Source organism: Strix uralensis, chromosome 6 (assembly GCF_047716275.1).
Source record: "Strix uralensis isolate ZFMK-TIS-50842 chromosome 6, bStrUra1, whole genome shotgun sequence".
Taxonomy (NCBI): domain Eukaryota; kingdom Metazoa; phylum Chordata; class Aves; order Strigiformes; family Strigidae; genus Strix; species Strix uralensis.
The window spans coordinates 16,874,790-16,889,319 of NC_133977.1; the positions used below are offsets into that span (position 1 = coordinate 16,874,790).

A 14,530-nucleotide genomic window follows, 5' to 3' on the forward strand; every position below is an offset into this window, starting at 1 on the left:
TCTGTTCATCGTGTTAGATTTATTTTGGAAGGGATTGGCAGAACTTGAGAACAAAAGAAAAGCAGTAAGTGGACAGCATCCCATGACTACTGGAAAAAGAGGGCCTAGCAGTTATACAAGCACTTTCAGAGAGGGGACACCTCCTCTTTGTTACCAAATCTGCTGCATAGTTCCTCTGTGATGCTGAACAAATCTTTCTCACCACCTCAACTCCGGGTCTGGAAGATGAAGACAGCAGCACTTCCCATCTCTTTTTTTTTTTTTTTTTTTGGTGGCAAACAATGCACTGAAATCAATAATGGGTACACGGCTGCATGTTGGGATGAGAAGTTACGACAGGTCATGACTGAAGTTAGGTAATGAGTGAAATATAAAACAAAGAAATAACTTTCTTTCCCCAAAAAATCCATTTTGGAGTGTGCATTATATGAATGCTCTGTTCGAAAGTGCAGTTTTATATACCAAATTATTGGGATTTTATTTGCATTAGAAGTATTTTTTATTGCGGTTAATTCACTTAAGACTTTCATGTTTCTTCTCCTTTTACCCTTCCAGCCAGAAGCTTCTGCTTAGAAAACTTTCAAAAGGTGGAAAGTTGAACATGGTGCTGCACTGCTTGCTAGAGTACAACTGCAAAAGGTCCTAGCTTTCATCTTCCTCAGTTTCTTTATTTGCCAAGCTATGTGCAAGCAATTTTATGTTATCTGTTGTTATTTATATAAACCAGGATGTGTGCAGTTCTTTCACAGTCCCTTCAGTTCTTTAAATGACTGAGATAATAGATTTTCCTTCACATCACCACATATAAAGATTTAGTGCCTCCAATCAGACTGATTATTATCCCTTTTGGTTTTTACTTTCATAGCACAAGAGGCATTTTCAACAGTTACCTTCTAAAGCAACAATTTCTGAAAGCTCTTAAAGACATCTTTGTACCAAATTTTAATTTTATTTTATTTTTTGCACCCAATTTTATTTTCATTTTTAACCACTATGATTCAGTGACTTGTACATTCTCAAAGCATTGTTTCTGGGTGTGAAGAGCATACTGCTTATATGAATTTGAATCTCACAATATAAATGAACAGAGTCCAGGACAAAAGGAAGTATCATTTACCTGGCAGTTCTGAATATGCTCTTAAGGGCACTCCCATTGCCTAATTTTACATTGGTGCTTGTGAGCATTCTTTCTAGGGACTTCTGTAGGAGTTATAAGTAAACCTTTCTAAAAGAAGACTCAGTAAAGTCAAACATTATTTTTTCTAGTAGACTATATACAATATATGTTTTGACTCAAGTCTGTAAACTCATTTCTTTGTTGAAGAGCATTTCCATTCTTAAAAAGAATACCTAATGCATTACTCTCTGTCAAAACAGTGGAACAGAACTGCAAAAGGAAGAATTTCTGATCTGGTCATGCAGTAGCTTTAAAATTTCTGCCTTAAGAACTCCCCTAAATGAATTCTTATCCATTCTTATCCTGTATTAATAACTGTTTGACTTTCCTTACTCCATTAGAGGAATACACACGTTTTATGTTACGTTAAAATACTACATTAAGATGACAATAAAAATCAACAATACAAAACCTAAGACCCATCTAGAGCATTTCAGGAAAAAAAACCCCATCAGCACCACCAAAAAGCTACCTTGAAGCTATATATGAAATTAATCATTTTCTATTAATGGTGTACAAAATCTGATCCAACAAAACACACGAATGTATGACTAAAGACATCCTAATGGTAGGTCTCAAAGTTATTCCATCAACACTTGAATTTGAAAAAAAAGATAAAAAAAATGAGTGCCACAAAGAAAAATTAAACAGAAAAAGAAAAGCTTATTTGGTTTTCTTTGAGGCTTAAGAACTTTGTGAATTTTTACTTGAACTCTCATTAAAACATGACTCGGTTTTCAACTGCAGTAACCCTTCAGTCTTCCATCTGCAAATGCTTTCCCCGTATTGAAAGAACCATTTACTTTCTGCTTCACCCACCCTGCAAGATTTTCTGCACAGTGTTGATGGGTAGAGGACCATAACCTTATCACTCTTCAAGCATTTATAAAGATCTACTGCAACACTTTGATTGCCTGTGTTTGTCATTGTCACTGAAGAAATACACAACTTGTCTTAGGAAAGTTAGCCTTCGTCCAGCGTAGTTTTGCAATCATTTATATTCTATATGAAAATGACTTTTGTTATTGCTGCTTTGTTGTATTTTTTAGACATATAAAACTTGTACAGCAATACTTTCTGTTCATTTTTACAAATGCTCCCTCTTTTCCTCAGCTAAGATTTCAATACAACGGATAGAATGGCCTTTAAGGAAAAAAAAAGTAAACCTTTCCTCAGCTTTAATAAAAAGGGTACTTGCAATTAGATGCTACAGGAGGCTGACCATTGTCCCCATCACTGTAGCTCCTCTGCAGAATTTACTCCCTGATGTTCTTGTTTAAGAAACAAAAGCAAGAAACAGAGATGGTGCAGCTGGCCTAAGGCTAAAAAGCTGACCTGTATGTCACCCCACCCCTTCTTACCCAGATCCATGCTTTTTGAGGCTTTCAGATTAATTGATTCAGACTGCTGGGCTGGTGTTAAAGATCTGAAGTTGATGTGCTGTTCTGTTAAATGCACTGCTGAATTTATGATAGAGCTGCAGGAAAAAAAAAAGTAAAATATTTAGGTACCAGTTCAAAACACAAGTGAACTAATTAAAGCATGCACAAATATACATGTGTTTCTTCCTCCAGTTGCTTACAGCCATGCATTTTAAAATCAGTTATTGATCCTCAGCTTTCTTCTCTGAGATTTAACACCTCTAGTTACTCGTTTTTCATCATGGATGGAAATATAAATGTAAATGCTTAGTGATAATCGCTTTTAAAAACTCATATTTAGCAGAATAAAAGAGACCCGCTGATTTTATTTTTGTTTTTATTTTGTATATTCCTAGTTCTATTTAATTACTGTATTTCCAAATAACATGCTACAGAAAGTTGGGAAAATACTGCCAACATACCTGGCTCAATTCTACATCATCTGCTAATACAAAGTTATTTTACAGCCTTGTACCACTTCTGCAGAAACTAGAGCCTGGAGGTCTATGGAGGGTGCCATAACACTCTGAAGAATTCCAAGGTATTGTGGTTTGGGTTTTGCTGTTTTGTTTTGGGTTTTAATTATTTTACTTCAACTTAGGCAAATACCTAAACATCTAAAAATTCCACCGGAGTGAAACTCAAAGTAACTTTCACATGTGAGACCTCAAAACACCTCACTGCAATGCACCTGAAATCTTTCGTGTCTCTTTTCAATTAGAAACAGAAATTACTTTTTAAATACTCCAAAACCAAACAGCAGTTCCAAAATTAAAAACATTTATTTCCAAAATGTTCAATCAAAAGGTTTGGTCTTGCAGTGTCAAAACACTTTCCCCAGTTCTTCACTGAAATGCAATTTCAGTGAAACCAGCGTGACTTGACACAGCAATTCAACAGAACTTAAGTTCCAAATGGAAAACCATTACAACACTGGAAAAAAGTCAGGGTGGGAGAAAGTACCTGTAAATTCATCATCATCATTTTAATACATCATTATCATTTAAGAGAATGCTTTTGCTCCCAGCTTGTTGAAAAATTCAGAACAGATTCTAGCAAGCAACTGCAGTTGGGACTTTAATGCAGTTCCATTAGCCTATGTAGACTTTTGTTCATTTACCATGTCATACATACCTGCCTAGGAAACCAGTAATTATGAAATTACTCTAGTAAAATTACTGTATGCTAGCAAAAAGAAAATAGTTACAAGAGTCATCTTTGTATCAAGAATTCACAGTATCCATAATAAAATATATTTACTCTTTGATACTACATGCAACCAATCATTTAAAGGGTAGTTTTTAATCACATCCATGCACACAAGGACAGAAGTATGGCTAAGTTTTTAGTTGAAATTAATATTTTCCTCATATCATTGCAATAAAACAGTTGCATGACTATCAAAACTGAATACGCACAAAATGAGTAAACAGTGTTCAACATGAAATTTTCAGCATCAGAAGTATGAATGCTTGATTTGAATGCTGTGCTGCTACTTGTGACAAAGTACATGCCATCATGAACTTCAACATGTTTACACTGTCTTCTGCACTTCCAGACTTCCATATTTACTAAGGAAATTAAAGCTTGTAGCTGCCATCAAGCACACCAGCCTTTACAAAAGGTATTAAAATATCTTAAAAATCTATCCAATGCATTTACAACTGGCAAAATGTCCATTAATCTCTCCCCTACACATTTTAATGTTCAAACTTGCTGAAGCTTCATTTTGTAACCTCAAGAATGTCTTTGGCTGATGTGTTGCATAAGAAGATTCAGTTTCCTGAATCTGGCTAGGACTTCTAAAGCTTTAAAAGACTTCAGGGTCTGCATCTACACATAGCAACCACTGATATAGCTTTAAATCAACTTTTTTTTTTTTTTTTTAAATTGGGATTACGTTTTGGGATTCTTTTTGTTTTACGGAACACACGTTGGGCATTGTGATCTATATATGCGGATAGCAGGCACACTGCAGCTTATGAACAACCGAAAGGAATGATGTACTAAATGCTAAAATAACATTCCCATCTTATATTAAAGGATCATCCAGGTGATAAAAACAGTGGTACAAATTTTTACAGAATAAGAAGTGATTTTAAAATCAACTATTATCACAACTCCTAATGAGAAATTAGGGCTGTAACTATTAAGAATAGCCAAAGTCCAACCTATGATTATAATCCTCATTCAACAGATCCTCACTGGGATGTGGTGGGAGAGGTGGAGGGGTTTCGTTTTCACCATTGCCACCATCAGACACTGGCAACTCTGAAAAAAAATTTAAAAAGGGGTTAAATAAGCTGCAGAAACAAGTACATTACACCAGTTCACTGATCAATGACCGGACTGGAAGGCCTCAAGCAATGCTGAAGTGAGTCACAAATTATTCAAATCCCTAAACTAACTAAACTAGAATTAAAATCACACCAAGCAGAAAATATACCCCTTGGGATTTCCTGAAGAGCTGATTTTCAGATTTGCATATGCATAATTAAAGATAAATATAGGGAAACTTTGTGCTTATAGTGAAGTTGTGTGCAAGACACAAATTGCTTTACTTCATTTGAGTGGATTTTCACTTCTACATAGCTGCATCCTAACTGATTGTAGGTTCACGCTTTCATTCCTTTTGATGTGGAGCATTTACCCCACCTTTCATGTACTGAAGAGAACCACATTCTCAGCAAAGAGTTCAGAAGAAGAAAAATTTCTGTTGTCCCACAACAAGAGAAGAAAGAGACATTTCTAAATTACAGTCTTCATTTTCCTACCATTATAGTAATTCCTTCTTTACCTTTACAAAAGGCATTCAGCTCACACCAGAAAATTACTTTGAAACAAGAAAAACATGAACTACTCAATTAAACCATTCAGTGATTTACTAAGCAACAACACTTACATACCTGCATATGATTGCTGTGCCTGCTGTAGGCCAGTTCATCACTGTCCTGTAAATTCACCTCTCAATCTAAAGGTCTAATCTTACAAAAAGTCCCTACATTTTTCAATGTAGAATATGCCTTCACCCCTCCACAACTTAACAGGAAACATGGACATTTAATAATACTTGGGGTTCAGTGGCAGGTAAGCAATTTAACAATACTGATATACCACACTTTCATGTGAACTGTTCTGTTGCATTGACTGTTGTTAGTCTTTTTGCACAATCCTGTGCGAAAGTAACTTGAGAGAAAAAGGGTTTACAAGGAGGGGATCAAGGTAGACAGCAATAGATTATATTTATTAGCTAAGGGCACTGAGATAGTTCCCTAAAAGCAAACAAACAAAAAACCCCACCCCAACAAAACCACACTATTAGCTCAAGAATACTGTAAAACTCTGATTGGCTGGATAGTGTCCTAAAGATCAGGAAGATAAGAAATAGTTTGAACCCTGTATCTCAGGAAAAGTGAGAATGTCATCAGAAGAAAGTGAAGGAGAGAAAATGAGGAGACAAGTTCTAGTGTGACCTTAAAAAACATTTATTGCCAGTCTGACGCAGAAAACAGGTATGCTACCTAACATATATGCACACTGGCTTCTTGCATTATGATCACATTCTTTCAGGTTGCAATTTAAGGACAGAAAACAGAGATGAGATGTAAATGTCAAGTTCTGAGTACAGTAAAAAGTACTTAGAACAAAGGGAAACTCATACTGTTCAATGTAATTAAGTGATTTGAAAGATGAACCAGAAGATGAAAAAATTTACTCATGTAAAAACACTCAGAACTACCACAAATAAGCAGACTATGAAGTTCTGCAAAAAGATTGCAGGATATTAGGTAAGTAGGAAATGCAGGTGAAATTCCCTGTCAGTGACTGCAAAGTGATACACATAGGAGTAGAGAAAACTCTTGACACATACACAAAGGCGGCTATTTTAGCGATTACCACTCTGGAACAATACAATAGAAGTGCACTGGATTGTTCTTTGAATATATGTTTAGTGAAGTCAAAAGGAAACTGACATTTAGAGCCTTAAGAAAAGTCCAAACACACTATCTAGAGAGTTAATGGTGTGCCTAGTTTTTAAATAGCATCTAAGGTTTCATTCTTCCTATCTGAAAAAGGATTTAATATAATTCAGAAACATACTGAAAAGGTGGCAAGGGTAGTTGGGCACATGTAGAAAAATTCCTACAAGGAACATGGACTAGGATTCTTTGGTTTAGAGTAAGAAGCAATAAAACGGGATACAAGAGGAGTCTATGAAACTGTAAAAGCTGTGCATAAGTTGAAAAGGAAGCTCTCACTGACTGTCTTGTACACAGTAACTAGAAGTCACCAAGTTTAACTATCAAGTAGCACACCTAGGACAAACACCAAACAGTATTTTTTCCTGTGCAATTAAATCATGGAACTCATTGCCATGAGGATGTTTTGGAAACCAAATTTAAAAAAAAAATATTAAGAAATGGACTAAAAGTTAGAGAGTTATCAATGGCACAATGGTCCAGACAGAACCTATGATTTAGGAAGTCCCTAAACCACTGACTACACGAAGTAGGAAACAGATGCCCAATGGAAGAAGGACAAAAAAAATAATTCACACCACACCCTACATTGTGCCTTACCCTCTTTGAGCAGCCTCTGCTAGCCATAGCAAGAGATTGAGCATATCACGTAGTTATATTAACTTTGATTCACAGTAATTGATATGTCATTTCACAAAGGCTTTGTTTGGTGGCAGGTTAGCACTGGCATTTTTCTTGCAGTACACTAATGGTACAGATAGAAAAATGTCAGAATTCCTGAGTGAATTGGAAATGATCACAGGGGACTACAGCTCCCAGCAAAATGGGAGCAGGAGCAAAAGAGTGAGAGAATTTAACTTAAGAGGCAGTCATTGGCTCCATGTTCAAGACCTCAGGAAATGATGTTAACAGATCCAGAGAGATCAGAGGAACAGCTAAGCCACTAAACAAAATGTACTGAATTTTCAGATACGAAACAGTTTAGGAGAGTAAATAATTGAGTCTGTCTATAAGATATATGTAATGTTTACAAGCAAAATTTAAACATTAATTTAAAATTTATCTTCTTAATTTCTATCTTGACATTACCACACATGTATGAAAACAGAGTTCCTTGTACAATCATGAAGACTTGGCAGTCTATAGTAGTAGAGAGAGTTTATGATTATTCTACTACTTAACCAGAGAGATGACAGCATGTCCCCTATAACCATTTATTATGTAGGGTTATAAGAAATATATAAGAACCTCTAATGAAACACATTCCAGTAATCTTTCAACACCAGAAATGTAAAGCTGTTGGCACTGAAGTATCAATTCTCAAAGAGGTTGTTCTAAAAAACACTGAATCTGTGCAACAGCTTGGCAGCAAAAGAAGTGAGGACCTGAAGGCAGCAAGTATTATTCATGCAAAAATAGAACAAACACTGGCATTTCAATATTGAATCAGTATCCCTTCCCCCTTCATTTAAATATCCACAGGCAAGACAAAACGTAATGTTTTGGCTATAACCACTTTTCCCCAGACATTAGTTTTTCTTGCTCATGTATAATAAAAAAGACTGTTAAAACAGAGAGCAATATTAGCAGGCCAAGCTTCAGTGTATTTTTGCTGAGCTTTTATAAGAATTTTATTGGTAGGAGCAGTGAATGATACTGGAAATAACTTATTAGAAAACATTAATTGAGAAAGTGACATTTTATTAAATGTAATACAGCTCGTGTCATTAAATTCTTACTTAGATCCTATATTATGTTAAAAATCTCTTCTATCTTTTATTATTCTTTGTAAAAATGTACCAATCCTACTTCTACATACAAGATCTGGATAGTACACCACAAGAACGTACAAAGGACTGACAAGAAGCTCACTATGTCTGTGATGCACATCCTTAAACAGACATACAACCTAAAGTTCGTAACTGAGTTAAATAAGGATTGTGCACAGGTGCAGTGTTTTGCCTTTACAGTTGCCTTGAAAGATTGAGGACAAAACTTTAGAAGAAACAGTGCAAAAAACAAGTTTTGAACCTGTGACTGGCAATAAGCAACAAGCTCATGCAGAAAGCAGAATGAGTATTAGCTCAATAATAATTAATACTACAACTTCAAAATTAGAGAAAGAAACTGCTCCCAGTCCATGCCTGGGAAGCCCCAGCCATGCCAAACCCTCCCTGACAGTAGCCCTCAGCAGCACTCCAGAGCATGCTTTCCATATCTGACACACATTCTCTTCTGAGGCAATCATATTTTTTTGCTATAATGCCTTCTTATCACCATTCTTTAATTAAAGAGGTGTTTATTGAAAAGGATTTTATGAATGATCTGCAAACTACTCATCCTGATTTTTGGATTACAGCTGGAGAATCCTTATCTGAAAGTACAGCTCTTCCACATTCTTTGTTTTGAACTTTTCACTTAAAGTTACCTGCTGCCATTCACCTGTATCAGTGGTTCCAGACCAGTTGCTTTTATATGTTTTTTAAGGAAGTGTTTAAAGGTATTTGTTGCTTTCTGATCCTTTGGCAATGACTAAATCTACAGGGCAGGCTAGCTCTGAGGATGACCCTTTTTTCCTGTAACTACAGAATCAATGTAAATTCCATACAAGAGAAATATAAGGTAGATCTAAACAAAAGGATCTGATCCTTGAATATTTACTATACTTGAGTCTATATCTAATTTTTACCTGGAGTCACACTTTTGAAATATTGAAGTCACAAATGATTTACCCCTAAATTATAAGGGAGTTTCTCTTGAGCTTTACAGATATGGGCTCTCTGGTTTTGGTTAAAAGTACCCCACACAGTCATCATGGCAGCCTATGAAATTACTTTTTGCAGGCAACCCAGATTCCACAGTTGTCTAGGGAAGTGAGAAAAATCATGCATAATTCAACTACATCAAAGAAAATACTTTTCTCCTACTGGAATGTATTTAAGTATGTGCTTGGCTTGAAGGATAAGAGCACACGTAAAAGGACCGGGGTCAAGACCATCTCAAATACCTAAAACTTTTCAAATAACTTGTACCTTACTGAGTCAGGTGCAAACTGGATAGATAGTACACTATGCCATCAGAAATGAAAGAACACAGGAAACTAAGTGGTCTTAAAAGCTCTTACTTATATGCTTGCATACGCTCATATATGTAGGTTTTCTTTGTACAATGTACACGTCTACCTAATTTTATTTAATGAGTTCATTAACGTAATTCCAATTTGTAAATTAAGGGAATGTTTCTAACCTTTGAACAGGTTTTACGTTTAAGTCTAAAATAAGCAAGTGTACTTTATGAATATCACGCTTTTGTATAAATTAATTTAGCTTATAATAACCTGGGACATAATCTAAATAGTCAGTGCAAAAATCATTGCACTCATTAAAGATATATAGAAAATAAACATTTTGACAACATATATTTTGCACTCATCATTTGTTTTTTATCCAACCTTACGTGTTGGGGCAGCGAGCTAGAAACTGTTACTTAAACTGGAATTTCTGCCAGGAATCTAATTCACAACTTCTGAGTCAGCTCTCCCACCCTCGCTGGATCTTCAAGCCTCAAAGTAACATAGTGTGCACTTACTCTAATTAATTAACTGCTTTTCTAGTGGCTGTGGATTTCAAAAAACAAAACCACAAAGCACCTTCTTTTAGCACAGAGAAGGATATCTAGAGAGTACCTTTTATTTTTTCCTGAGGACTGCACGTGACAAATTGCTGAAGAATAGTATCATTGCGCCGGTAAGCAGCTGCAAAATTATGACTTCCATCAAAGGCTGATTTTTGGAAGAGTCCCTGGTCTGAGCGTTCCTAAGGGAAAAACAGAACCACACATTATAACAAAAAAATATTAAACGTTCAACAATGCAGAAGATCAGCCATCACTACAGACAGTACACAAATACAGTGTAATGTAACACGTTCACTGTACATTGCTTACTTTCAAATGAGAAACTTGAAAGATATCTTCAAAATGACTGTTTTTTGCTGACCATGAAATAAGACGGTATCTAAAGCAATAACAATCATTAAGAATGATACACAAAAACGAGGACGTTTTTTTTTATGACCCACAACTGGCTTCATTCAAATTCTCCATCTGGGAGGGCAGCTTGTGACATTGTCAACACAAGAACACGGGCAATGCCAATGGTATTTTTCTGCCAGCCAGCTGGTTCCCTTCTCTCAGAGACTGAGTACATATGTTCTGATGATCACACACTAGAGCAGTTTTGCAAGTAAGGAGTTACACCAAACTCCCAAACGCAGGTCTTCTGGCTAGCAGCTAAACAAACTCCTGTCACACCTCTAGTCAGCTTTTCTTTTTGAGACATTTCCCACCCCCCCATACATGCCATATCGCCTAATTTATTCTCCTGAGCAGTTGCTCAAAAGAAAAAAAGGGGAAAAAAAAATTTAAAAATCACAGTTTCTAAAACTGGGACAGACCCAGAAAGACGTTTCTGTACTTGTTATTCAGTGAAAAAAGAAAACCCACACAGGGGAATATTGTGGCTAGTTTTCAAAATAACCTTTATAGTTTCTGTGATTTTATATCTGTTTCTTGAAGGGGCCTCCAACTGGCTTCTATTTTTAAAGTGCATGTTCATTATGCCAGCAAATGTTACAGTAAATATATCATTCCTTAAATTTCATAGTCACATCTACAAAAGAAATGTATGTATCTAACCCATATGATTTCTTTGTAAAATGATGTGAGAAGTTTAATGCATTGGCAAATGATTGCCTGCAAACCAATGTGTAAGGACACTGATGTGTTACATCACTTTGCAACCTGCCTTTCAAGCTTAATAATTATAATTATAGTATCATTATACTATAACAACAATAAAAAATAATTCTAAAAGGGCAAAAAAATGCACCTCAGAACACAAATCAATGGTGGGATGCTCAAGCAACAATATGGCTACAAATGGAGTCTCAGTGGACAGGCTGTACATGCAACATTCTCTTCTTCTCAGTGAATCATGAGTCATTTGAAAAGGTTATTTTGAACCTCAGTACAGAAACACACACACCACAGCCACTGACAATTATGTTTCTTCTTGTTACCTTAGAAATTCTTTAGTTTACATAAGATTCCTTACATCATGAGGTCCACATTTACTACTTTCTCATGGATACTGCTAGCTAAATTAAGCCTTGCAACATCCAAACTGCTACTACATTGGAGACTTGTACCCACTGGGATAGAGAGAGAGTCTTAAATTAACAGTGACAACAGATCTGCTTTTCCAGCTCTTTGATAAATGACACAATCAATATCCCAACAACTGATCAGTAACCAGCCTAATTAGAGTATTCAGCTTATAAAACATAGCTGTCATGGAAGACCTCCATTAGCGTCCTGACCAATAAAAACAGTAATACATTTCTAAACGTATTCTCCTTCTACCAAGCTGAGATGCAGTACTCAGGAAGCTGGTTTTGGGAAAGGAAAGAATGGGCAACAACCCATTTCTGCTATGGTCTCCAGACTCAAATGGAATTACAATTGAACCTAAAGACTACCCTATAAAAATTAATTCCTGTCTAAAATAAATTTGATTCAATCAAGACCTCATTATGCATTCTTCACAGGGCATGAGTCAAGATTATTTACCTCTTTCATACATCTATTATCTAATTATCTATCTAAAATTCATATATCTAATATACAAAACTATACACTTAACTATAAAAAGCAGCCTCATATTTTTATTAGGTCAATCTGATGTTTGATTGGAAGTTGTTTTTAAAAACTTTGGCTTTTGTTAAATGAAGAAAAATTGCAGGAGTGAGCTTTATTTGAAGGTGAGCTACCTTTCTTACGTCATAGAATAGAATCCTAGAATCATTTAGGTTGGAAAAGACCTTTAAGATCATTGAGTCCAACCATTAACCTAATACTGCCAAGTCCACCACTAAACCATGTTCCCAATGGCCATGTCAACAGGTCTTTTAAATACCTCCAGGGATGGTGACTCCACCACTGCCCCGGGCAGACTGTTCCAATGCTTGACAACCCTTTCGGTGAAGACATTTTTCCGAATATCCAATCTAAACCTCCCCTGGCACAACCTGAGGCCTTTTCCTCTTGTTCCATCACTTGTCCCTTGGGAGAAGAGACCCACGCCCACCTCACTACAACCTCCTTTCAGGTAGCTGCAGAGAGCGATTAGGTCTCCCCTCAGCCTCCCTGTCTCCACACTAACAACCCATCTTCCCTCAGCCGCTCCGCATAAGACTGGTAAGCAGCTTAGGAACACACTCGGCCTTCTGGTTCTTTGCAGAAGAGACTTCTAAGCTCCCCAAAAGATGAAGGCGTGTTCTCTTATTCATACACATTCTCAAAAGATATTTACTGTATGATAAGTATATCAAAGGACAGGGCCGTCTCCATCCCTACAGCCTTGTGCACACCTCAGCCTCTCCACCCCACAAAGCAGGCACTAGCTCGCACTTACTCGGCACTTTCAGTAGAAGTCTACTATGCTTCAGCTCCTCAGCTGCAGTACAGAGCCAGTGCCCTTCCCAACCTTTTGAAGTCAGACTAGGGTGGGCTTTCTGTTAGGCTCCATATTGCATATACCAGGAAGCTGGCACATAAGCGGGTTATGTGTGCGTTTCTAACGGCAATTTACATGTTATCTTCCTCAAACATGTCAATTGGACCTTAAATAAAATAAGGGTTGATGTCTCAAACCTCCACACAAGAATTGCGTTACATTTGGTTTGGGTTTAATCTTTTAGGAGGGATTTGCTTTCACAATAGCAATGGTATTAGCTTATCTCACTAGCACACCATTACAATATCCCCGTTACAACAGGACAGTTCTGAAACACAAATCCCAAACTGTTTGCAACTTCTGAAATGTAAGAGACATTTCTGCCAGTATTTCAAAGCTTTAAACAAGCTTCAGCTTTCTGGAGGGAAGAGCCACAGGAATTAGAAGAACAGAACTGTACCTGTCAAAAATAACGCAAGCTCACTACACTGAAACAGTTTCCCAAAACAGTACCAGGACCTGCTCCGATTCCTTGGGCCAGAACACAGTCGCTTCTGAAAAGGAACGAAATACCAACACAACACCTCACCTCCTTCACCACTGTCTTACACAACAAGGTATACCACAGGAGGCACTTACAATTCCTTGCATTGAGGTAGTCTTTGGAGCCCTAACTGGAAAACAGAACAAAAAGCCCCTTCCTCCATCCACTTGCAATCTAAATAGAACAAGCAAAATAATAATCACAGAATCACAGAATGGTTTGGGCTGGAAGGGACCTTTAAAGGTCATCTTGTCCAACCCCCCTGCAATGAGCGGGGATATCTGCAGCTACGTCAGGCTGCTCAGAGCCCCGTCCAACCTGACCTTGAATGTTTCCAGGGATGGGGCATCTACCACCTCTCTGGGCAACCTGTTCCAGTGTTTCACCACCCTCCCTGGAAAAAATTTATTCCTTATATCTAGTCTAAATCTACCCTCTTTTAGTTTAAAGCCATTACCCCTTGTCCTATCACAAGAGGCCCTACCACAAAGTTTGTCCCCATCTTTCTCATAAGGCCCCTTTAAGTACCGATAGGCCACAATAAGGTCTCCCTCCCCAAAGCCTTCTCTCCTCCAGGTTAACAACCCCAACTCTCTCAGTCTCCAAGGCGTATTATAAATAAACCCCTATGAGGAAGTATTTAAGAGCTCAGCTTAGTTTATAGCAAGACAACCCACCAAAGAGTGCACAATAAATAAAACATGTACTTCATAATTCCTCCTTACAACACCTAACGTTATGTCACAAAGAAAAGGAAAGCAAAAATGTGTCTCCCTCTAACATTCCGGAATTGCTAATTAACATTTTTCATATTTTCCTGGCACAATTCATAGTGACACTTTTGCAAAGTGTCCTCCCAATAAAGTTAGAGCATAATGTTCAGAAAGTAATATG

At 36.9% G+C, this 14,530-nt stretch overlaps 1 protein-coding gene across 2 annotated transcripts in view; it reads right to left on the minus strand.

Moving 5' to 3' along the window:
- Positions 1–14,530, minus strand: part of PARD3B (par-3 family cell polarity regulator beta) — a 431,714-nt gene that overhangs the window by 188,717 nt on the left and 228,467 nt on the right. For both annotated transcript variants that reach the window (XM_074872992.1, XM_074872991.1), the window contains exons 13-15: positions 10,264–10,393; positions 4,770–4,869; positions 2,539–2,654 (exon numbers count right to left, since the gene is read on the minus strand). In XM_074872992.1, coding sequence (XP_074729093.1) covers positions 2,539–2,654; positions 4,770–4,869; positions 10,264–10,393 — 346 coding nt within the window. The remainder of the gene's footprint in view (positions 1–2,538; positions 2,655–4,769; positions 4,870–10,263; positions 10,394–14,530) is intronic.